Below are 23,255 nucleotides of genomic sequence, written 5' to 3'. Positions count from 1 at the left end.
TTACAGCATGTGTTCCTATAACAAAATTAACACTAAAGACATGGAAATATACCATATAGAAAGCAATAAAACTATAGTTCTAGAAAAACAACACTAAAGACAAGTTTGATTCCCCAATTTTTATCAAGATAACCATCTCCCAATTTTAACAAGCTTGATTTCATATCTTATAATGACAAAGGTTTTGGGTTTTTAATTGGAATTATTGTAAAGTACATGAGTAAAGAAGACTCAAACTTAAAAACGTTTCTAATCAGCAAAGTCCTTACAGAAGGAAATAGTATTGTATACATACATGTAAATGTGTGCACTATTGATTGCCATCAATTTATGAATGTCAGTTTATTCATTCAAACCCCCCATATGGTTGTGCACTTTTAAATTCTTCCCAAGGGCTTATTTAAATATAAACCACAAAGAATAATACAATTGAAAGTTCATTTATGCAAGCAAACAATTCTTAGCTTGCACCAATAAAGATGAATGCTTCTATTCAAGGAAAAAATAGAACAAGTGATTGATGTAATTTCCAATCCACCCATTCTATTATGAATCCCTCCTCGTAAGAGTTCTGTTATAGTTTATCATTTGCCCAACCTTTTACCAAATTATAAAATCCAGTAGAATTTCATTCAAAAATTAGGTATTGTCTGGCTTAGATCCTGCAAGGGCTTCTGTTTTGTCTTCTCCCCGTTTCACACTCTCCACTGGCGGTATGGTCTACAATTTTTAAAGCAATATATATCAACACGTTTGCATCCTTGCTTATATACAAAAATTTAATAAACATGAAAAAGAATGCCCGTGAAAAATAAGCTCCAATATTGTTATATAATATACAAATCACTCGGAAGCTCTTCCAAAGTAACAGACACGAGTACTCTGAAAAACAGGTTATAGAAAGCAAGCGTAGATAATGATTTAAGGTAACGTACTGACAAAGAAGAGGCAAAGGAAACAGCGAATAACTTTTTGCAATAATGCAAAACACAAGAGATAACTTCATGATCTTACAAGCGGGGGACTTGTATCTAATGTTTGAAATTCATAAACAGAAAAGAAAGAGATTAACCTTTCATGCAGTCTGGTATATGAATGCACGTATAGCAATTAAAGTTCAGAAGTCAAAAGGAGAACCGACATGGTGTGCATAAAACTGTTGCCCAGCAAAATCTCTCTTTTGACATAATAGTAAAAATTGCAAAGTTTGAAGACCAAGCATATTTCAGATTTGCACTATGCCAAAAGAAAGATAAAGTATATACAGAAAGCATCATTCGTTATTCTGTTTTTGAGATTTCCTGAAGCAGTGGGGCAAATACTTTTGGAAATCTCACAAGGATTTTCAAGGAAGGTCTAATAGTTTGATACAAGCCAGCAAGAAGTAAGCAAGATTGTGTCTTTTACTTCGTTTGCTAAATATTCACAACAATTGGTGATCCAAAGAAAATTAATTTGATCTTTTATTAGAAAATGAGATTATACTGCCTCATCAAAGACATCATAGTTGTGACGTGAGGTCCACAGGAAACTGCAGAAACTATTCACTAGTTCCCACGCCAAAAAAAAACGCAAGAATAAATGGTTCCAACAATGCACGGATTAATGCTTTTAAAAATGAATATTTTATTGTATTTTCTTTCTCTCGAACTATCCTCCTTTTCCACAGCGTTGAGAGCAATGTTTATTTTCTCTTATGTAGGTCTCCAGCAGGGATAGATTTCTTTTCATCGTAGAGAAGCATTATGCTACTTTGAGAATCTAGTGCCTACGTAACCACTACAAATGCCAAGCATCTGATTTATAATGACATTCAAATCATTTAGATTGTTAGTTGCAACTTACAATTTAATTCGTCACTGACCTCAGTGAGTCCCAAGCATTGTTTATTTTGAATTACTTGGTGTCTAACAGGCTTTCCCATTATATGATGCTAGAGCATAGTAGACTACCGATCTTGGTAGCCCAGAGGGTTAGCTAAATCAGTTGAACCATCCACCCTAGGCATGTTGCCACTAGGGAGGTCACCAGGCACAGGTTCAACTCCAGTCAAGTCACTCAGCATTGCCAGCAGCTATTGTCACTGGTGGTTGGCAAACCTCTCTCTGGATATTCCGGAGGAGACTATGGGGTTCCACAAGGTTTTCCTTGGATTAAAAAAAGATTGACAATCTTGGCTTAATATTCTTACTTTATATTGTGTAGCTTTATCATCCAACAATGTGTACCTTCCACCTCAAATGATTGCACTTCCACCTCTTCCAGCCCCACACTGCACATAACTATTGACTTCAGGTCCTTTCTGGCTATGACTAAGGGTGACTAAACAACCTACTTTCCATAGTTGCGTATCTTTCACTCCTTGTGCATGAAGCTGATTTCTTTGTTGTACCTAGAATGATTCTCTTAAAGACTCTTTCTGCATTATCCCCAATTGTATATTATCAACTCTCAAATCTTTGTCCAATCCAGAAATGACTACAACTACAATGAACAGAATATGTAAAATGCCATGATAAGATTCAGTGAGCATTACCCAATGTACGTAACATTATTTGTTTAAAGGAAAAAGAACTCACTTCTTAATTTGAGAGGCTGGTTCAACCATTCCCTATAAATATTTGCAGTCATTCTGACAGATTCTTTGTCAATGACACAATCATAGAACTCTAAACTTGCAACTTTTAGTCTGGCCATGCCTTTTGTTCCTTCTGAAATCCACTTTCCTCTACTTCTTCAACTTCAACTTAGTCCATCAAGGAGCCCAAATTGCAAAACAACAAAACTGGTCAGTCTTCAGCACAGGTGTTTTACACATCGCATCATCACCAAGATTTGACAATCTGTTGTGGCCACTACAAAAGCACCCAAAAATTCACCTATTACCAAATTTTTGGGTCACCCCTCTGCTTGTCCAAGATCCTACAGGTTCTGCTTAGGACACTACGTCACTCCAAAAAGCCATTAAGATCATCAAATGTTGAGATTGAGCTCTAGAGAGACTTAGGAGGGAGATGTTGTAGTTTATAGGGACATCAAAAAATTGAGAAATGCCTATGGTGCAGAACATGCCTCCTAATAATGCTCAAATGGGCCAACAAGAAACTCAATTGCATCAAATTTGTCCTGAAAACAACCAGTATTTTGAGCAAAGAAATCCCAACGTGTAGGAGATTCCATTTGATAGCATATGGATGCACCAGCAAGAAACTTTACTGCATCAACAAGAGTGGAGATAGCCCACTTAGGCATGTCCTGTCCAAAGGACACATAACATGTGCAAGTGAATCATGCAAGGTGTCTCCGTCTTCTTCAGTGAATAATGGAGTAGAACTATCAAGAGCATCCACAATAGGTGAAAAATCATCTGCAACATGAGGGGTATATGTTCCTTTTAACAAGGGTGTGTCATTTTAAACATGGCGACTAGATGAGCCACTAATGAGAGTACCCTCAAGACTAGATGAGCCATCGATAGTGTCCTCATCAACAACAGGAATCTACCTAGATTCTGTAAAAAGTGTAATTGAGGGGTACTCAAAGAGAGGACTTGTTACCACTCAATTTATCATCCTGTATGTGTAAAATCCCCAAGCACTAAGATGATAGGTTTGGCCACTGTCATCTCGCCAACCCTCCTCTGCTCTTCAAAGTTCAGGCCAGCTCTTCTCCAGCTCAAGGGAAGCTCCCCTATCTAGGGTTGTTGGAAATTTAAGTTGCGAAGTACAGGTTGATGTAAAGGGTAGTTTCCAACAAAATAAGTTCGAAAAATTTACAAAAATAAGTGGGATGGGAGGACCAAAAATTAGTGCCTAGTTCATTGGGTGAATAGTGTCACAACACAGTTCAAATGAGAGGTTGTTCTAAAGATGGTAAAGGTACATATGGCCAAAATGCACAAGCTAAAAGTCCCCCTTCCTTGCTGCCCTGTAATACAGAAATATGGCCAAAGTGTTGCATATGTAGAAAACACCCAATATTTGAAGATATTACAGCTATCAAGAACCATGTGAAAAGTTGCAATCCATGAGTAGAGAAATAAACATATTTATCCACCAAGTTCTTATGATAACAAGATATAGAAGGTGGGAATAGTACACCAACTCCAAACCATGAAATATGATCCAGCTATATCAGCAACAAAGGGAACAATAATGAAACATATGCAAACATCCTCACCTATGAGAAGTTGGTTCTCCAAACACCTCCAAGAGACTTGCCATTAAGCTTCAAGGGAAAGAAGTCTCCCAAATCCAGCTATTGTTCCCAACCATTTATCATCATTAGAAATACCTCCCATTTCCCTTCTCATATATTGAATAATCTTATTAACAAATGTTGGATCCTATATTTGTCTACCATGACCCCTTTTAATTATGTTCACTATATCCAACTTATGTGCTTACAATTTATATGTATCTTTAATTATTTAAACATTTTGTTGTGATGGTAATATATTTCATTGGATTGCCATACGAAACAACCAACGAAGCTCTCTATAATCGCAATCTAAACAACTCTGTTTACCACTTTTGTCTATGTAGCTGACATAAATTTTCCTTTTTTCTTTCTTACCTTGCTCAATGTGTTTTTATAACTCTAGTACCTTCAGGAAGTATTCTAAAGAATGTTAAGCACTACTTCATTTAAGCTTATAGATCAACATGTCTAGCGTATGAAAGTGCTTGCAATGACTAATTGGTGATATAAACTAGGAGTATAACAGAGTGATAAAAAATGTTTTAATGAACATCCCATTTGATTACCATTAATAGCTTTTAACGCGGATGCTTGGCAAAATATTGGTTAGACAGGCACTCAATTTAATATAATTTGAACATGACGATCCAACTTCCAAGCTTGTTATCTGTCCTTGTGCCCTCTTCAAATTATAATTTAACATGCCATGTCAATAACCATTTCAATCTGGAAAGCATCTTCAAACTAAATAAAACATGTTATACAATAGCCAAACCTGACTCAATTAAACAATCCAGAAGACTTGGAATATAAAGTAATCCATTGAGGATAAAATATAATATATTGAATAAATTGATATGGTTTGGTTATAAATGACAAAACCCCTATAAATACTAGGTGTGATGCCCTTTCATGAATAATCTTAAATCATGCCCCAACAAACAGACATGTCCTTTCATAATTATTAGTTATACTTATTAATTATTATTACTATTATTATTTATTGATATACTTAAGTTCATAACGTTTCCTTCCCATTTAGAAATGCTTTGTCCTTAAAGCATATTAATTAAAAGGATTAATAAATTTTTTGTCTCGTAATGTATTTGTGTCTTTCCCAATTCTTGGGACTGTCATCTTATAGATGATACAAGAAAATATGAACTTCCAAGTGCTACGCAAAATTGTCAAACTGAAAAATGATCTAACCATCCCAATTTGATATTATGTGGAACCCTGCACTTACTTGATACCTGAGATGAATTGTTTCCCTAAGATTTAATTGTGTTGGCATCAATATTTTTCGGAACGTAAGTCAGTTGTTTTTGTCCAAGGTGATATTGATATGCTGACCGGTTGAGATGTCTGCTTTTATGATTTGGATGTTGATAAAGAGTTCTTGTAACCCAATTTTCCTTATCGTGCTTATGGTGATTTCTTGATTTACTTCAGAAACTAATGTTGCTAAGTTGGTTATGGAATCTTCAACTGGAATTTTCGTCGTTTGTATTGCAGCGTCTAAGTATGTTTTCAAATTTCAATTCAATTGAATTGGCATCTTTTAAGACGTAAGATTAATAGGATCTGTATTTGTTCCCTTCTCCTCAACTTAGACATTTTTATCTGAAGGCTTCGAAGTTTTTGTTTGAATAAGTTTTCCTATTATGTTTTTCAATGACTGCTTCATAGCCTTGGATTTCTTGACTTGAGATATCTCTAAAGTCTTTTTATGAAGGTATTATCGATTCTGACTTCATTGTCATGTCCTAGAATGTCATCATCTTCTTTTTAGAGGGAAACATCAAAAAAATTCACCATGTTTGACATGAAGGTACCCAATTTTTTAAACCATCGATCTCTTCTTTAAGACAAAGTTACGACATTAAATTGAGATATACATTCATCATCATCTATTATTGTGAATTTCAATCTCCTCTTTAAACATAGTTACCACACTGAATTGAGATATACATTCATAATCATCAATTATTACTTGCAAGTTCTTAATTTTGAATTCTACTTCAAAATAAGAGGCTTCATTCTCAATTCTATTTGATTCTAGAATTAATAATTGATTTTCCAAATTAACGTCAATATAATTTTCCACCTCTTCCCCATCATAATGTACGACTGCATGACACCCCTTAATCAAATGGTTAAAGACCATAGAGAATGGACAGTTATGTGTTACCATTATGGCCCCATTTTAACAAATTCACGCCCCTACATTGTGGTATATAAGATTTGTTTTGCTAGGCTAGAGCCAAGTGACAAAAATCATTAATTAAGAGAAAGGGTGACGGTTCCATAATTCGTGAGCTCACAATAGTGAGCAGCCCCTTTCATTATACCATCAAACAGTGAACCATGGACACAAGTGAATGTGGGTCCATATGATTGTTAAATCGATGGACAATTTGACCGATGACCACCTCACATACATAATATGCAATGCCCCTTACACGCAATGCTTTATATGTACATGAAAGACCCCCTCTCACTATTATAATAATATTTAATTTTCCATCAACATATTTAATTTGCACATGGAAAATGGATTTAGATGAATAAAGGGAGGACACACCACTAAGGATAAGTAACTTTATCATGGTATTAAAAAAATGGCTCATAGGAACGAGAGGAGCACAACACTTAGTGTTTTATATCATTATAATAGAATTGGTGTCTCCCAGGCATAATTATAATAAAATAGACCATAAGATGGAGTGTTAGGTTAGGATAACCAGGAGCAACATCCACGAAAGATATACCATGGGACTAGGGAGCATCTCATCACCACTAACCAAACTTCCAATGAAACCACAAACTCCTAACCCCGTAAGCTCCATAAACCAAAGATGTGCCACCTTGAAGAGATAACCACGTATAACATCCCACCACACAAATAGAAAGCACAAGACCATCCAATCAAGGAGATTTAAGACTAAACCAAAGATCTCCACGATGCACAACTAAAGCAGTGATCTACCAACATCCCAACACTTTGAAGGCTAGGAGCGTAATGCCAACCTGTAAAACAAACCTTATGCATGTGACCAAGGATCACATGCACAATCCTTACATAATATGGTACGTAATAGTGGCTTCAACTTGGGGACATGTGCTCTCAAGGAAAAGTGCATGAGAACCTCTAAAGCTCTGGGCGTACCTGCAAAGGAAGAGGAAGGAAGAAGGTCATTTTGCGGGATGGATACATATCACATCCCTAAACACCACCAAAAAAAAAAAAAAAAATCACCTTAATTCAAATGCTCACACTCATACTGAGTTTTATTCTCCTACTCTAATGCTTTCAAGAGCATATTCTTCTACTCCTACTCTATATGAAAAAATGCAAAGAGTTAGGTGAAATATTTCCAGTATAACCATTGTTATCTCTGCTCAGATCACATCACCTTTGAGGGAGGTATGGTTATGCTTGAATTTGATCATAAAACTCAGACTAGATGCCACCTTAGTATGCCTCCTTGACTTAAGGACGGGCCTCAATTCTGTCCTTAGACTTGGCTTTCAAATAGGCAACAATTAGCTCAACTTATGTTTTAGATAGGCCCTCTTCCTGTGGCTTGAACTCAGACTCAACAAGCCCTTATACGCAGCCCTAAATCAACCCTTTAACAACCCTTCCCATGCACAACAAATGCTACCCAAAACAAGTCGAAAACATGGCCCACGACAATGTCCTTCAACGGGCTTGATTACTCTTATTTTGCGGTCTTACAGGGATGCTTGACTTGGCCCTTAGTCTGCTTTAAATTTCCCTTAGAACATGTCGCAGATCTACCTCTGAACAGGCCTCAGATCTACCTCAAAATTGCCTCAGATCAGGCCTAAGTTGTGCCTCAATATGGCCAAATTTTTCCTCAAAAGGGCCTAAGACCAGGCCGAAAATTTGCCTTAGAAAGGGTCAAAATTTGCCTCAAACCTCTGACCCTGTCTAGTGAATCACCAAAGAGATGAAAGATAAAAATAAGATAAAAAACATACAATTTCCTTGTCCCTTCTTCAGATCTTCAACTCTGCCCATGGCGTCGAATGTTAATTTTTAGGGCTATATTGCTCTCTGCTATAGATAATTGCAATTTTTTAACTTTTCAACATTATCATATAACATTCACCCCATAACATCATTTCATCATTAGCAATTATGTAGAGAGAACAATAAACATCAACAATATAGTGAAACAGTAAAGAACAGTACAAGAAAAACATACACAATAAAGACACCAATATTTAGGTCAGAGACCAGGGAAAAACACCACAAGGGGGAAAACTCAACTAGATTATTCTTCTATTAGATATTCATCAAAGTTCAGCTGAGCTACAAAGTACAATGAGATACAATAATCACATCAGGCTTCCTAGAGCCAACCCGAGTCAGTTCACAACTTTGTTTGTGAATTGAATGATTGGATCTCTAATAATCAAACAAGTCCAAGAGAGTTGCTATCATATCACTGTCATATGTGCATAGTATACACCACTGTCACTGTCATAGGGGTTCTGCCATCCCTATCATATCATCAAACCATAGATCAAAGTGTCACTGCCATATACCAAAGATCACTGTCATGTCAGGGTCACTGCCATAAAGGGTTATTGTCATATCATAAAGGTACAGTCACACAACATTGTCATTTAGATCACTGTCACATATCCAAAGCATTGTTATGAAGATCACTATCACATATCCAAAGCACTATCATATACATTGAGGTTACTGCCATCAAGGTCACTATAGTATTCATCAAAGTCACTGTTATGTAGATCACTGTCATGCATTGAAGATATGCCCAAGCATCATTGATACTAACACTGAAAATTAGCTCAAACATTATTGTTACAAAGGTACCAGAATCATGCTATGTATCACTGTCAACTATCTCAAGTTCCTCTACCATTCATCATTGTCTAGAGCACAAATATCATAGCTCAACCATCACTAGATTAGGGCATAAATAATGTACAAATAGGCCACAACATATCCCATTAAGATTGCACCAGTTTAGGCCTAGGAGACCAACATCCACAACTAGGGCTGCAAATATAGTTTGCATACCTCGCTGAAAGACTCCTCTTCATCACAGAGAAGGGCCGCACATAATAAGGTCATTAGGCCACATATATAACCACAGATAAGGCACATAAAGATGTCAAGAGTAGGCCATAGAGGATCCCCAAATTGGGCCACATAGAATGCACAAATTAGGCTGCATAAGAACAGAAGTAAACCGCAAATTAGGCCACTGTTAGGCCGCATGAGGAGCATCCATTAGGCTGCAGACTAGGCCACTATTAGGCCGCAAACATGTTAAAAATATGCAACTGCAGTCAAATTCCACTTTGGACAGCTCACTTGATGGAGATAATGATTGCATTGAATTCCTCTTTTTGAGAGGACCAAAATCGACCTAAAGATCACTCAAATCGGATAAGGGAAAATGTACTTATGAAGAAAAGCCCACATGTGCATATTTCATAAGATCGACCCTAAAGCAAAGTGGACCACCTTGAAAGGCTATAAATACGAGTGCCCTCTACCTCATTTAGACATTATGATGAGACACTCTTATATCTTGGTTTTTGGCTCGCACAGGTCTGAGGCTCATCCGCAGAGAATTAGGTTCGCTTTGAGGTGAAATTACAGGGTCTGAAGCTCGCATCTCTGATTTAAGATTTTGGGCCTCAGTCGCAAGCACAGCACAGGAAGAAGTTGACCGTAGTCGCTCACACAAAAGCTCATACATGTCACTGGAGCCTTCCAGTCGCACGGACAACTCTCCATCCATGTGACTGGGAATTAGGGTTTTCGCAGTCCAAATCTGACCCCAATCACTCACGTGCTAGGCTTAAGGGAGTGACTGGGCAGCGAGAGTTGCTCGCATAACTCGTCCATGCCACCAAGACCTAAAAGATGAAATCTCAGTCTTCTGAAGTTTTCGCTCGTTGACCACAAAGTTCGGCAGTTGAATGCAGACAGTGACAGTTCATTACAGACTTCAGAATCAGATTTTTGAGTATATTCTTTGTTGGGTTCATTTATGAATGTTGTAGTTGTTTTTGCTGGTTAGTTACATAGATGAAGATATGGATCATTGTACTCTCTTTTGCTGAATCATTTGATGACAATCTAAGAAGGAGAAGAATTTGAAAGTGTTTTCCCCATAGTGGGTTTTGCCCTGGTCTATGACCAATCCCGGTGTCTCTATGTGAATGTTTCTCTTCTATTGTTCCTTTATATTCCGCTACATTGATGATGATGAATTTGTTTTTTCTACATAGTTGCATATGCTGCTGAAAAATGATGTAAATCTTAATAATGTTATGATGTTATGAGGTGAACTTAATGTGTTAATGAAGAAATGCAATTATCAAAGCAAAGAACAATATAGCCCTATGAAAAATTAACATGGTATCAGAGATGGGCTGAAAAATTAACAATATAGCCCTATGATGACACCATTGATGGAAGCAAGAAGAGGATGGTGGAGACCTAAAAGAATTCTAGGGTTTGAAGAAAACCTTAGGCAATTTGTGTATTAAGGATTGATGGATATTGCGAGGTTAAGGGTTTGAGAGAAACCCTGGGTTATGGAAAAGTTATGAGATATGAAACCTAGCATGATCAATGTGAAGATGCTCAAGCACTTGTGATAGACTTCATGAAGCCCTATATCGGATAGTCCCTAATAAGCCTAGTTGTCGATAAAGTTGATTGAAATAGTGAAGGCAACGTTGTCATATGGACAACAGACAGTGATGGCTCTTGAAGGTTGGTTCAAGAGGGAGAGGATCACCTCTCATTGAAGATAAGTTTTTTCCAATTTATAATGCTTCTCTATATCCTTTACCTTTTTATCTGATTATTGTTTTGATCATCACTTATACTTCCTGCATGTATATTTGAGTATTTGGATGCTTCTAACTTCTTGATGTGATATGATAAGTCGATCCTTCTTGAGGATCGTGGCTAATGCAGGAAGAGGCATCTGATGGAATGATGACAAAGCGCTACAATTCGCCTGTGTAAAATAAGAAGGTGCACAGGTATTTGAATACTACAAGGTATGCATGGTATATTGTTTCAATGTTATGTTTCCGCTGTAAGCCCTAAGGTATGATGAGAATGTCTACTTCTCAAATGGCTCATGCATGCATATGAAAGTGATTTGGATTCATGGTTCTTATGATGAAATGGTGCACTTGATATTGAACAAGTAATTTACATAATGAATTTCTCGATTCTATGAAGCTACTTGGAAATATTGATTTCTGCTATATTGGTATACTTTATGTTTGGCTAACATCTATCATTTTTGGATATCTTGATCCCATGAAGAAGGCTAGCTCCTTGATTCTAATAGATGGTAACTTGATGCTACTGATTTTGTTTGTGAAAAACATGATAGCCATGATGATAGAAGTGTAACAACGAGATTGATATTCATGATCTTTTGACTGTGGTTATGCTTTGATGTGCTTAGTAATTATGGCATATGGTAAAATTGAATGCATGGATTGAGTTACATGACAAAGAAGTAATGTTGTGATCATGATTCTTGAAGTTTGCTCTTATTAGCTATTTGACACTAACCATTGATGAAAAGATCGATGTCATGATGTCATGGTGAAGTAATTGATGCTAACATATATGACCATGATGAATATGTGAATATAGTCTGACTTTATGATCTAACAGATATGTTGATGCATGACAATATTATAGTCAAGTTGATGAATTGAATGAAGATGACTGAAGTGGCTTCCCTTTCAGAGGGAGAATGTCATGGTGAAGTAATTGATGCTAACATATATGACCATGATGAATATGCGAATATAGTCTGACTTTATGATCTAACAGATATGTTGATGCATGACAATATTATAGTCAAGTTGATGAATTGAATGAAGATGACTGAAGTGGCTTCCCTTTCAGAGGGAGAATCTCTACATAGGATCCTTATTCCTATTACCATTGGCATTAATGTATATTCTTTACTATTGAAATATGATTTATGGGCATGAATAAGACAAATATTTAACACTGTTGATCTTCAACAAAGTTTTGATCTGAGGAGAGAGTGTTTTCCCTTGCTCTAAGCCTCAGTTGCACAGAAGCAGGTTTATAGGTGCGACTCTTCCTTTTAGCAACACAGAAGTAAGGTCAAGGGTGCGACCGTAGTCTCCCAACTGCATGCAAGAAGGCCTATGGGTGCGACTATGCCTATTGGACACAAAAAAAAAATGAAGTTTGTGCATGAAGTCAGATGTTCACCTTAAGGAAGTCAATCCTACAGATGTGGAGCAGACAACAAAAAGATCTGTGAGCAGGAAAGTTCGAATGTTTACTATAATATATATATATATATAGACTAAACTTGTGTTTGTAGGTGACCGGGACATGCATATAGATATGTCATTATGTTTGAAGTTTGTGCTACAAGAGTTTGACATGATTTGGCTGATTAATATAGATGAGCAGTGTTTGGATTTTTGACATGATGCTTGATAATGACTTAGAACTTTGACTTGATGTTGAGATATGTTCTAGACTATAGATCTCACTATGATAGTGAATTTGGGATTTGACCTGATGTCTAATGATTTGAATTGACGACCGATGATTTGACTTGATGATAATGATATGTGGGCATAGTGACCTTCAGTGACTAATATTGGTATTCGATAATGGTTTTGTATTGGCCTCCTTGTTCCTAGCACAATGGTTGAAGTATTGATAATTGTGATTCAATGTGAAGTAATCTGACAATGAATGGACAAAACCTGCATACTTATTTTTGGTGTATGCATTTTCATCTAGTGACTTTTATTATGATCATGAGGATGACTTGATGAAATTTGGATTGATATTGTTTGATAAATGACAACTTTTTGGCATGATAATAGATGAAGTCATGACTTGATAAGAGCTCTACCTGTCACCTGGTCTAAAGAATTTGATACAAATGATATTGATGAGTTTGATATTAGTTTTGATCTGACAACAATGATTCATGTAAGGCTAAGCATATTGCTTTGGTAAAGTGTTATGTTTGCAGAAAGCTTTGTGTAAAGCAAGCTCCCCGATCCAAATATGTCTGCATTGACAGTTATCTGGTGAAGCCAAGAAGATGTGTGTTGATCCAAACCTCTACTTCAAAAGTGTTCCAAGGTATGATTCTGATTTTGGTTTTGGTTCTATATGCTAAAGGTCTACTATTGACAGGGAATGAGCCTCTGATGATCTAAGTAAGAGGGAGATGGCTTCTGAAGCTTGAAATGATGAATCATGGCATAATGAATTGATTTCTGTAGTTTGGAAAAAAAAATCTATATTGTGAAACTATTGAGGAGTTTTTGAAGAAGTTGAAATGCAAATCCTTGGACACTCCGATTGAATTTCAAGACGTTGTGAAGAGATATTGTTGAACTTGACTTGGCAACCGACAGTTGATTGAAGCATTGATGTTTTGTTTTGAACACTTGTCCGTATATATATATATATATATATATATATATATATATATATATACACACATATATCTATATACATATATATGTGTGTGTATATATATATATATATATGATGTGCATAGAACCTGGATGAATTCATGATTGAGCCACTTCATATACATTGAGTTGTCGCCTAGCATCCTTCGAGATACTTGCATGGGATGATCAATTTTTTATCTGAGATATTCATTCTATGATATGTGACTACTTGGATGTACTAATGATGATTAGGATCGTTATTGATGAGATGAGCACATTTGGATGTTGCCTTAGTATGAGATCTGCCATGATATCTTGGATGAGAGGTCCGTAGCACAACCGAGGTTGAGTACAATGTTGCTAGCATGGCTAGCTGTGAGGCAGGATGAAGAAGCTCCTTAGAGAGTCGTCTGAGTAGGATCTGGATATGACATGGATACATTATGATGACAAAGAGTGGGAACCGATTGGCAGAGAATCCCGCATATAGTTGGGACTGAGATACCTTCATATATTGAGACAGTGTTGATGTACAAGACAAGCTTAGGCTTCTGTTTGGCACCTCCTTGAGAGGGAGGATGACTATGGTATCCTTTTTGTGATATATATGATTATTTATGTTCTAATATGATATTTGATTTGATGACCTGTATGAACAGGAGACTACTGCTATTGCAACATAATGATCAAGTTGATACCAGATATGAGTATGATGAGAGCATCGTTGATCGAAGACACTAAGCCAGCTCTTCCCCCCTGTCTGAGCTCCCAGGGTGAGGAATTGAGATGGAGGGCTCCTGGGGTTGAGGAAACTCTGGACAATAGGGTATCACCCCTATCTGTTACCCACAGGGTTGAAGATGTTGCTCCCCTATCTTCATAGGGTTGGAGATGCTTTTCCCCTGTCTTGGTCTTTGCATAGTATACCCCTGTTGGCGTCATACCCGCAAGCTAGGCTTCTTGGGAATACCACTACTCGTTTGGCCAACAAGTTGAGAGTGTACTTGGGGTGTACAACCCAAGTCGATTATGATGTAAGTGTTTTACCACATGACTTATTAGAGTCATCAATGGGAAGATCGGCAGGGAATAAGATGGGTTGAGATAACCCTATTCGGTTCCGGGTTGAGAATAAGCTCCCCAATGTGATTCCAATGTTGAGATGTGCTCCCCTGTGTTTGGATATCCTATTGCTCAATATGGGGTTGTAGATGTATAGCTCACCCATGAAATTTTGGGTCAAGAAGTGCTCCTCAATATGGTTCCAGGTTGAAATGTGCTCCCTGATGATATGCTCTCTGAAGATGATGCGGATCATAATTTTGACTCCACACTGAGATTTCGGGTAGGAGCCCGATGAATAGAGGGTGGTAGCCTAAGCTCCCCTCCGATAACAAATTCTTCTTCTCTTAGATTCGAGAATGTTCAGCATATGAGCAGGGACAATCAAGAGATAAGCAGGAATAAGCAAGAGATGAATTGAGATGATCAATAATGATATGTGATGATGAGATACTTGAGACTGGATATGATTTGTTGACAGGATACTCATGACATGATGCAAGTGGAATTCTCCCTAGTTGAGAGGAGTGTTAAAAATATGCAACTGTAGTCAAATTCCACTTTGGACAGCTCACTTGATGGAGATGATGATTGCATCGAATTCCTCTTTTCGAGAGGACCAAAATCGACCTAAAGATCACTCCAATCGGATAAGGGAAAATGTACTTATGAAGAAAAGCCCACATGTGCATATTTCATAAAGTCGGAACTAAAGTAAAGTGGACCACCTTGAAAAGCTATAAATACAAGTGCCCTCTACCTCATTTAGACAATATGATGAGACACTCTTCTATCTTGGTTTTTGGCTTGCACAGGTTTGAGGCTCATCTGTAGAGAATTAGGTTAGCTCTCAGGTGAAATTGCACGATCCGAAGCTCGCATCTTTGATTTAGGGTTTTGGGCCTCATTCACAGGCACAACACAGGAAGAAGTTGACCCCAGTCTCTCGCACAGAAGCTCATCCGTGCGATTGGAGCCTTCTAGTCGCACGGACAACTCTCCATCCATGCGATTGGGAATTAGGGTTTTCGGAGTCCAAATCTGACCCCAATCGCTCGCATAACTCCTACGTGCGACCGAGACCTAAAAGATGAAATCTGAATCTTCCGAAGTTTTCGCTCGTTGACAGCAGAGTTCAGCAGTTGACTGCAAACAGTGACAGTTCATTACAGACTTCAAGATCAGATTTTTGAGTATATGCTTTGTTGGGTTCATTTATGGATGTTGTAGTTGCTTGTGCTGGTTAGTTACATAGATGAAGATATGGATCATCGTACTCTCTTTTGTTTAATCAATTGATTACAATATAAGAAAAAGAAGAATTTGAAAGGCATTTCCCCATAGTTGGTTTTGCCCTGTTCTCCGACCAATTCTAGTGTCTTTGTGTGTGAATGTTTTTCTTCTATTATTCCTTTATGTTTCGTTGCATTGATGGTGATGATATTGTTCTTTCTACATAGTTGCATATGTTGTTGAATAATGATGTAAATCTGAATAATATTATGATGTCATGGGGTGAACTTAATGTGTTAATGAAGAAATGCAATTATCAAAGCAAAGAACAATATAGCCCTATGAAAAATTAACAAAACATACATCAATAAGCCACAGAGAATTACCATTCCATGTTGCATAGATTTACCCTAATAGACCGTAGAAGTAGCCCTTATTTAACCGCAGAAGTTGCCTTCATAATTCCACAAAAAAGACACCACAAAAGGCCGAATTGAATATGTCAATGTAGGAAGCTAGATGCCTATTTATACTTGTTTCCATGTGCGAAAGGTCACGGCCATTGGAGGCAAGTGACATGATGAGGAAGACTTGATCTTTTTACTATATAGGCCATTTCATAATAACAAAATCCTTGAATATAATTTTCACGTGCTTTAAATATTGGTTGCCCATATTGAATTGATGATAGCTTGCCACCAAATAATTGTCACATTAATTAAATAATAATAATTTTCCTTTTATCGAATTTGCATTCTTGGGGCAAGATGGGCTTTCCTTTGGCGCAGTAGGGTTTCTCATGAGAAATTTGTCCAATAGTTGCCCCAATTTTCAACACTCCCTCTCAGCTATGGAGGAATTTCCATCTGCATCATAAATCCCATCTCGAATGTACATGTTTGCTGTAGGAATTTACAGGGTAAGTTCCTCAGAAAGAACACCAAAAGGACACCGCTCACAACCAGATCACAGATCAATACACCAGTATTTTGACGTGGTTAAAACCGTCAAAGAGGGAAACAGTCCACGGCCTGTCCCAACGTGGGTACTACAGGCAATTTATTAATCAAAGAATGAAAATTTACTTAAGCTTCTCTCATGCACGGATTACCCGAACAATGACCCTCCATGCGCTTTAAATAGAACTCATGGACCAATCGGGTGTCAAGCCACGGATCAAGTGTCAGTAATACCGAGGAGAGAGTGAACCGTCGGATCACTACATATCGTGACCGTCGGATTGTAAGTTACAAAATGTACAACGGTAAAGAAACACACTTTACCTAACTCTATACCTAACTCTATACTAGACCAAGTTGAACTTAACTATTTCCTATGTGTCGGAATATCCTAACATCCCCCCTTAAGAACAACTTGGGATAGGATTGAAGGATTTACAAATATGACACAATAGGAGAAGGAAGAAGGCACTAGAGCCTATCCCCCCTTAGTGACAACTTCCTGAACTCCAAGCATATATCGAAGTTTAGTGAACTTCGCCTCTGTGAGAGCCTTTGTGAAGATGTCTGCAACCTGATCATCTGTTGAACAATATTGCATTTCAAGAACATGGTCATGAATGAGCTTTCTGATGAAGTGCATGTGTAGTTCAATGTGTTTGCTGCGCTGATGCTGGACTGGATCTTTGCATAGCTGAATGGCACTTTGATTATCACACCAAAGTGTGGTTGGATGCTGCTGCTCAAAGCCAAACTCTGATAGGATCTGACGAAGCCACAAGGCTTCCTTACTATAGCTTCCACGGCACCACGATACTCTGCTTCTGCTGACGAAAGAGAAATGGCAGCCTGTTTCTTACAAGCCCATGTAATAGGTCCTGAACCAAGAGTGAAGACATAACCGGCAGTAGACTTCCGATCATCAGGGTCACCAGCCCAATCAGAATCAGTGAAACCAACTAATAGAGGAGCTGCTTTGGCACTGTAATGAATCCCAAACTATACTGTACCTCGAACATAACGAAGTATTCTTTTAGCTGCTTTCCAATGACTTTCACGGGGGTTTTGCATAAAACGAGCAACAAGGCCAACAGCAAAGGAAAGGTCAGGACGAGTATGGGTTAAATACAAGAGTTTTCCTACAAGTTGACGGTATAAGGTAGCATCAACTTCAGGAGAAGTACAAGAGACTGAAAGTTTGACTCCAGACTGAAAGGGAGAAGGGGCTGGCTTACAGTCTTCCATGTGAAAATGACGAAGAATATCACAAGCATACTTGGACTGGGAAAGGGAAATACCCTCCTTGGATTGCAAGACTTGAAGACCGAGAAAATAGTGTAAGTGTCCTAAGTCTGTCATTTCAAATTTCTTTTTAAGGCTGGACTTCACATGGTTTATAAGGTTGGGATCACTACCAGTAAGAATAAGATCATCAACATAAAGAACAAGGATGATAAGAGAGTTGCCCACTTTCTTGGTGTAGACAGTATTGTCAGAATAACACCTAGAAAAGCCAGATTCTAAAAGAAAGCTATCCATTTTGGCATACCAAGCCCGAGGAGCTTGCTTGAGACCATAGAGAGATTTCTTAAGTCGACATACAAGGCTGGAGTCTGTTTGGATGAAGCCAATGGGTTGTTCCATATAGATTTCTTCATGCAAGTCCCCATGCAAGAAGGTAGATTTAACATCCATCTGATGGACTTCCCATTTTAAAGAGGCAGCAAGGGAAAGAACAAGGCGGATAGAGTTCATTTTGGCAACAGGGGAGAAGGTTTCAGTGTAGTCAATGCCTTCAACCTGTGAAAAACCCTTAGCAACAAGACGAGCTTTATGTTTATCAACTTTCCCATCTGGTCCATACTTGGTTCTGTAAACCCATTTACATCTAACAAGTTTGCGTCCCTTTGGTAGAGGAACAAGATCCCATGTATCATTTGTCAACAATGAATGATATTCTTCATTCATAGCTGCTTCCCAATGTGGATGGCCTGAAGCTTCTGCAAAAGTGTCAGGATCATGATTTACTGGAGCTTGAGCCAGTAAAGAAGAGGCTCTTTCAAACTGAGAACGTGTACGTCGCTGATCTGTAGGATCGCCGGCAAGATCACCTGCTGCATCCCGAGTAGCACGGACCCATCTTGGAAGTTGAGGATCCTAAGAAGGTGGGGGAGGATTATCATCCTCACTTTCATCATCTGAAGAAGAAATGTTTTCAAAAGTAGAAGAGATAGGAAGAGGTGGCACATCCGTCGGACTAGGCTCGCAGGCCGATTTATTTTCATCAAATTTTACATCTCTTCTAATGATAACATTTTTGGACTTAAATGGAATAAGTCTATAACCTTTTACATCTTCAGAATATCCAACAAAAGTACATTTCTAACTCTTAGGTTCTAAAGCTTTATGCTTTTCATCTGGAATATGGGCCCATGCTTCACTTCCAAAAACACGAAAGTGACTTACATCTGGTTTAATGGAACTCCAAGCTTCTTCTGGAGTGATATTCTTTAGAACCTTAGTAGGAGTGCGATTGATTATATAATTTGCACAATTAATTGCTTCGGCCCAAAAACTAAGACTGAGTCCTTTAGATTGCAGCATACAATTAGCCATTTCCTTTAAGGTGCGATTTTTCCTTTCAGCTACACCATTTTGTTGTGGAGTGTATGGAACAGTATGTTGCATTTGAATTCCATTTTCGGTGCAAAAGTTGATGAATGTGTTTTTAACATATTCTCCACCATTATCAGTTCTTAGCTTAAGAATTTGATGTCCAGATTGTTTTTCAACAAAGGCTTTGAAGGCCAAAAATGTGTTAAATACTTCGCTCTTGAGTTTTAAGAAGTATACCCAAGTGCGTCTGGAGAAATCATCAATGAAAGTTAAGAAATACTTGCAGCCAGAGAATGAAGCAACAGGAAGTGGACCACATAAATCACTGTGCACAAGCTGTAAAGGGGCTGAGGCGTGCCAAGAAGCACGTTTTTCAAAACTGTCCCGATGATGTTTTCCGAGTACACATCCGGAACAAACACCATCTCTGCAAGATACCATAGGAAGACCTGTCACCATATTTTCTTTACATAGATGCTGAAGGGAGCGATAGTTTAAGTGACCAAATCGCTCATGCCAAAGTTTGCTCACTTCATCATTATGAGCAACAAATACTGAGGGAAGATTTGATGACCCAAAGTTGTGAAACTTATACAACCTTGTGGAATCATCAGCAATCCCAGTAGCTAGAATCTGTTTAGGATCTCTCAGATCCTTGATTACAGCATCATGAGGTGAAAATTCAACAATTTTACCTTCACCTGAATGAGTTATCTAATATACAGATAGAAGGTTGCAGGATAAGGTTGGAACACATAATACATCATTAAACTGACCATTGTCTAGATGAACAGTTCCAGTCCCTACAACATTAAGAGATCTATCATCACCAACATATATGTTTTTGTTGTTACAATCATTTAAAGAAGAAAACATGGCTTGGTTTTTGGCCATGTGATAAGAGGCTCCAGAATCAATGAGCCACTCATGAGAATGAGAAGAAGAAGATACATTTAATGCATAACCAGACTGAGATGATTGACAACGACATGCAGAAAGTGCCATTCCTGAAGTTGAAGTTGAAGTATGCTCCACATGGATGTTATGTTTCTTCATTGCGGCTTCCAAGGCTTCCATCTTCTTAAAGCATTTAGATTCTAAGTGGCCATCTCGATTACAAAAGTTACAATGTCTATCAGTCTTCTTCCATTTGTTTTTATTGGTCTTATCATTTTGCTGAAATGATCTTTCATTTTGAGGCTGAGTTTGCTTGGGACCCTTGTTTGGTTTAGGACCATTCTTTTCAGGATATGACTTCTTAGGATTCTTTGAATTTGGTTGCTGCTAGGCGGCTAACGCTTTCTTGGAAGAGTTTCCAAGATTAAGAAGACCAAGGTGTAAGAGTTTTTCTTGTTCTCTTATTAAGGAATCACAAAAGGAGTCAAAGGAAGGGGCCTTGTAGTCTTTTCCTTGACAAATGAACGCTTCCCTTGTAGAATGGAAAGTGGAAACAAATACAGAGTAGGCTGGTCCCAACTTAGTAAGGATGGAATAAATAAGGTTACTATCTTCTTTCTTAACCTTAACACCTTCCAAGAGATATCTAAGGGTCTTGAATTTGGACAAGAAATCTTCAATGCAAGAAAAATTATTAGGATCCAAAGTAAGCAACTCATTTTCAAGTTGATGGGCTGTAATTTCATTTTTAATCCCAAAAACTTTAGTGATTTTTTCCAATGCTTCATGAGGAGTCTCAAGTTCTGCAATATGGAATCTAAGATCAGGAGAAATAGACATCCCTATCAAACCACGTGCTTGATCTTGTCTATTTTCCCATTTTGCAGCCTTGTCTTCATCTTTTGGTTTCTTCTCTTGGTCTTAGCTATTCTGTAGAGACCTTTACTTCTAAGTAAATCTTCCATGTAGGCTATCCGTTGGAAGTAGTTAGTGCTGTCAAGAATGACTTGGCATGGACTTTCCATTTTTTTTTTAAAATGAAGCTGAAGATGCTGAAAGTAAGTGTTCCAATGGATAGATCTCGAAAAGTTAGGCTGTTTTAAAAAAAAACGGCTCTGAAAAAGGCTTCCGGATGAAGAAGTTATGGCTTTTTGAAAAAAAAATTGTTGAAGTTGCCGGCAAAGTGCGCGAATGTGCGGGAATGAAAAAATCCGCCCCCACAAAATGGAGACTTGAACCCAAGACCTCTACTCTCTTAAAATAGCTTTGAACCAATTGATCTATACAAAAAATTTGAGAGAGAGAGAGAGGGGGGGCCTTGGTTTGCGTGCTTGCCTTGAGAAAGCTCTTTTTCCCTACAAAACACAAAACACAAAACCCAACACGAATATGCAAAGAAAAACGAACCTTGATGCTCGAAGTTAGCTTTAGCCAAAAAACTAGATATTTTAAAAAAATGAACCTTGCGGCTCAAAGTTAGCTTTAGCCGAAAAACTAAATATTTTTCTCAATGTTTCTGATTTTTCGAGATCACACTAAGGTGCAGGGAAAAGAGCATACGCATGAGAAAAATCCTTCCTTTCTGTTTCTGATTTGCCCAGATCGCACAGAGTCGCAGGGCAAAGAGCATACGCAGAAATGAAAGGTATAGATCCAGTTAAAAAAAAGGCTAAATAAACCGAAACCGAAATAAGCAGAGAGAAAATAACAGTAAACTGCAAAGACATTGTATACCTCCCGATCTGAAAAATGACGCAGCTAGGGCTACCGGAAACCTTTTCGCGTGAAACGAAAGGGGTTCCTCACTGGAACAGATGCTCCGAACGCAACAGAGCAGTCCTCTCGGCCCGAAAGCAGTCAGAAACAGCAGATCTAGGAAACGACAGCCGCATGCAGTTCTACCGGCTTCAGATTTGGATCACCAACGGACGCGGCCCTCAAATAGCTCCGATACCATGTAGGAATTTACAGGGTAAGTTCCTCAGAAAGAACACCAAAAGGACACCGCTCACAACCAGATCACAAATCAATACACCAGTATTTTGACGTGGTTAAAACCCTCAAAGAGGGAAACAGTCCACGGCCTGTCCCAACGTGGGTACTACAGGCAATTTATTAATCAAAGAATGAAAATTTACATAAGCTTCTCTAATGCACGGATTACCCGAACAATGACCCTCCATGCGCTTTAAATAGAACTCATGGACCAATCGGGTGTCAAGCCACGGATCAAGTGTCGGTAATACTGAGGAGAGAGTGAACCGTCGGATCACTACATATCGTGACCGTCGGATTGTAAGTTACAAAATGTACAACAGTAAAGAAACACACTTTACCTAACTCTATACTAGACCAAGTTGAACTTAACTATTTCCTATGTGTCGGAATATCCTAACATTTGCTACATCATGTCTCATCTCGTTTCATCTTATCTCATCTCATCTCATAGAAAAAGAACAATTCACAAGTGACGGTAGGGAAAATCGATTAGATCTTCCAAACCCTAGAAGTCACCAAGTAAGTTGCATGACCTTCATCTCAACTGCATCAACAAGACATCCATCTCATCACAGCTCGTCTCAACTTCTCTCTCCTTCGATCATCAGCTGAACAATGATGTCTCTATCTAAAGAAGAAGAATCATCATAATGGAGCTTCAGCTACCACCCTATATCCACGGACAATAGGGGAGATCAATTTGCCACCCTTTGTATCCAATCAACAATAGGTAGGATACCAATAACCATGAGAGGTAAGGATCACACTCTATCCTAT

The 23,255-nt window shown here is 38.1% G+C and overlaps 1 protein-coding gene across 2 annotated transcripts in view; it reads right to left on the bottom strand.

The window, feature by feature from the left end:
* Nucleotides 1-221: 221 nt before the first annotated feature.
* The window catches only part of LOC149150456 (uncharacterized), a 59,066-nt gene continuing 36,032 nt past the window's right edge, over nucleotides 222-23,255 (bottom strand). The window contains exon 2 of one of the 2 annotated variants that reach the window (XM_089440661.1): nucleotides 222-720. In XM_089440661.1, the coding sequence (XP_089296787.1) occupies nucleotides 640-720 (81 nt within the window). In that variant the 3' untranslated portion in view covers nucleotides 222-639. Of the gene's footprint in view, nucleotides 721-8,506; nucleotides 8,768-23,255 lie in introns of those variants that run through there. The other variant, XM_089440662.1, reaches the window with a different exon arrangement.

This window comes from Pinus tabuliformis, chromosome 9 (assembly GCF_031772625.1).
Source record: "Pinus tabuliformis cultivar Carrire ecotype Pingquan chromosome 9, CPIR1, whole genome shotgun sequence".
NCBI classification, from domain to species: domain Eukaryota; kingdom Viridiplantae; phylum Streptophyta; class Pinopsida; order Pinales; family Pinaceae; genus Pinus; species Pinus tabuliformis.
The sequence above is the reverse complement of the archived record's forward strand: the minus strand, read 5'-3'. Positions and strand labels throughout refer to the sequence as shown.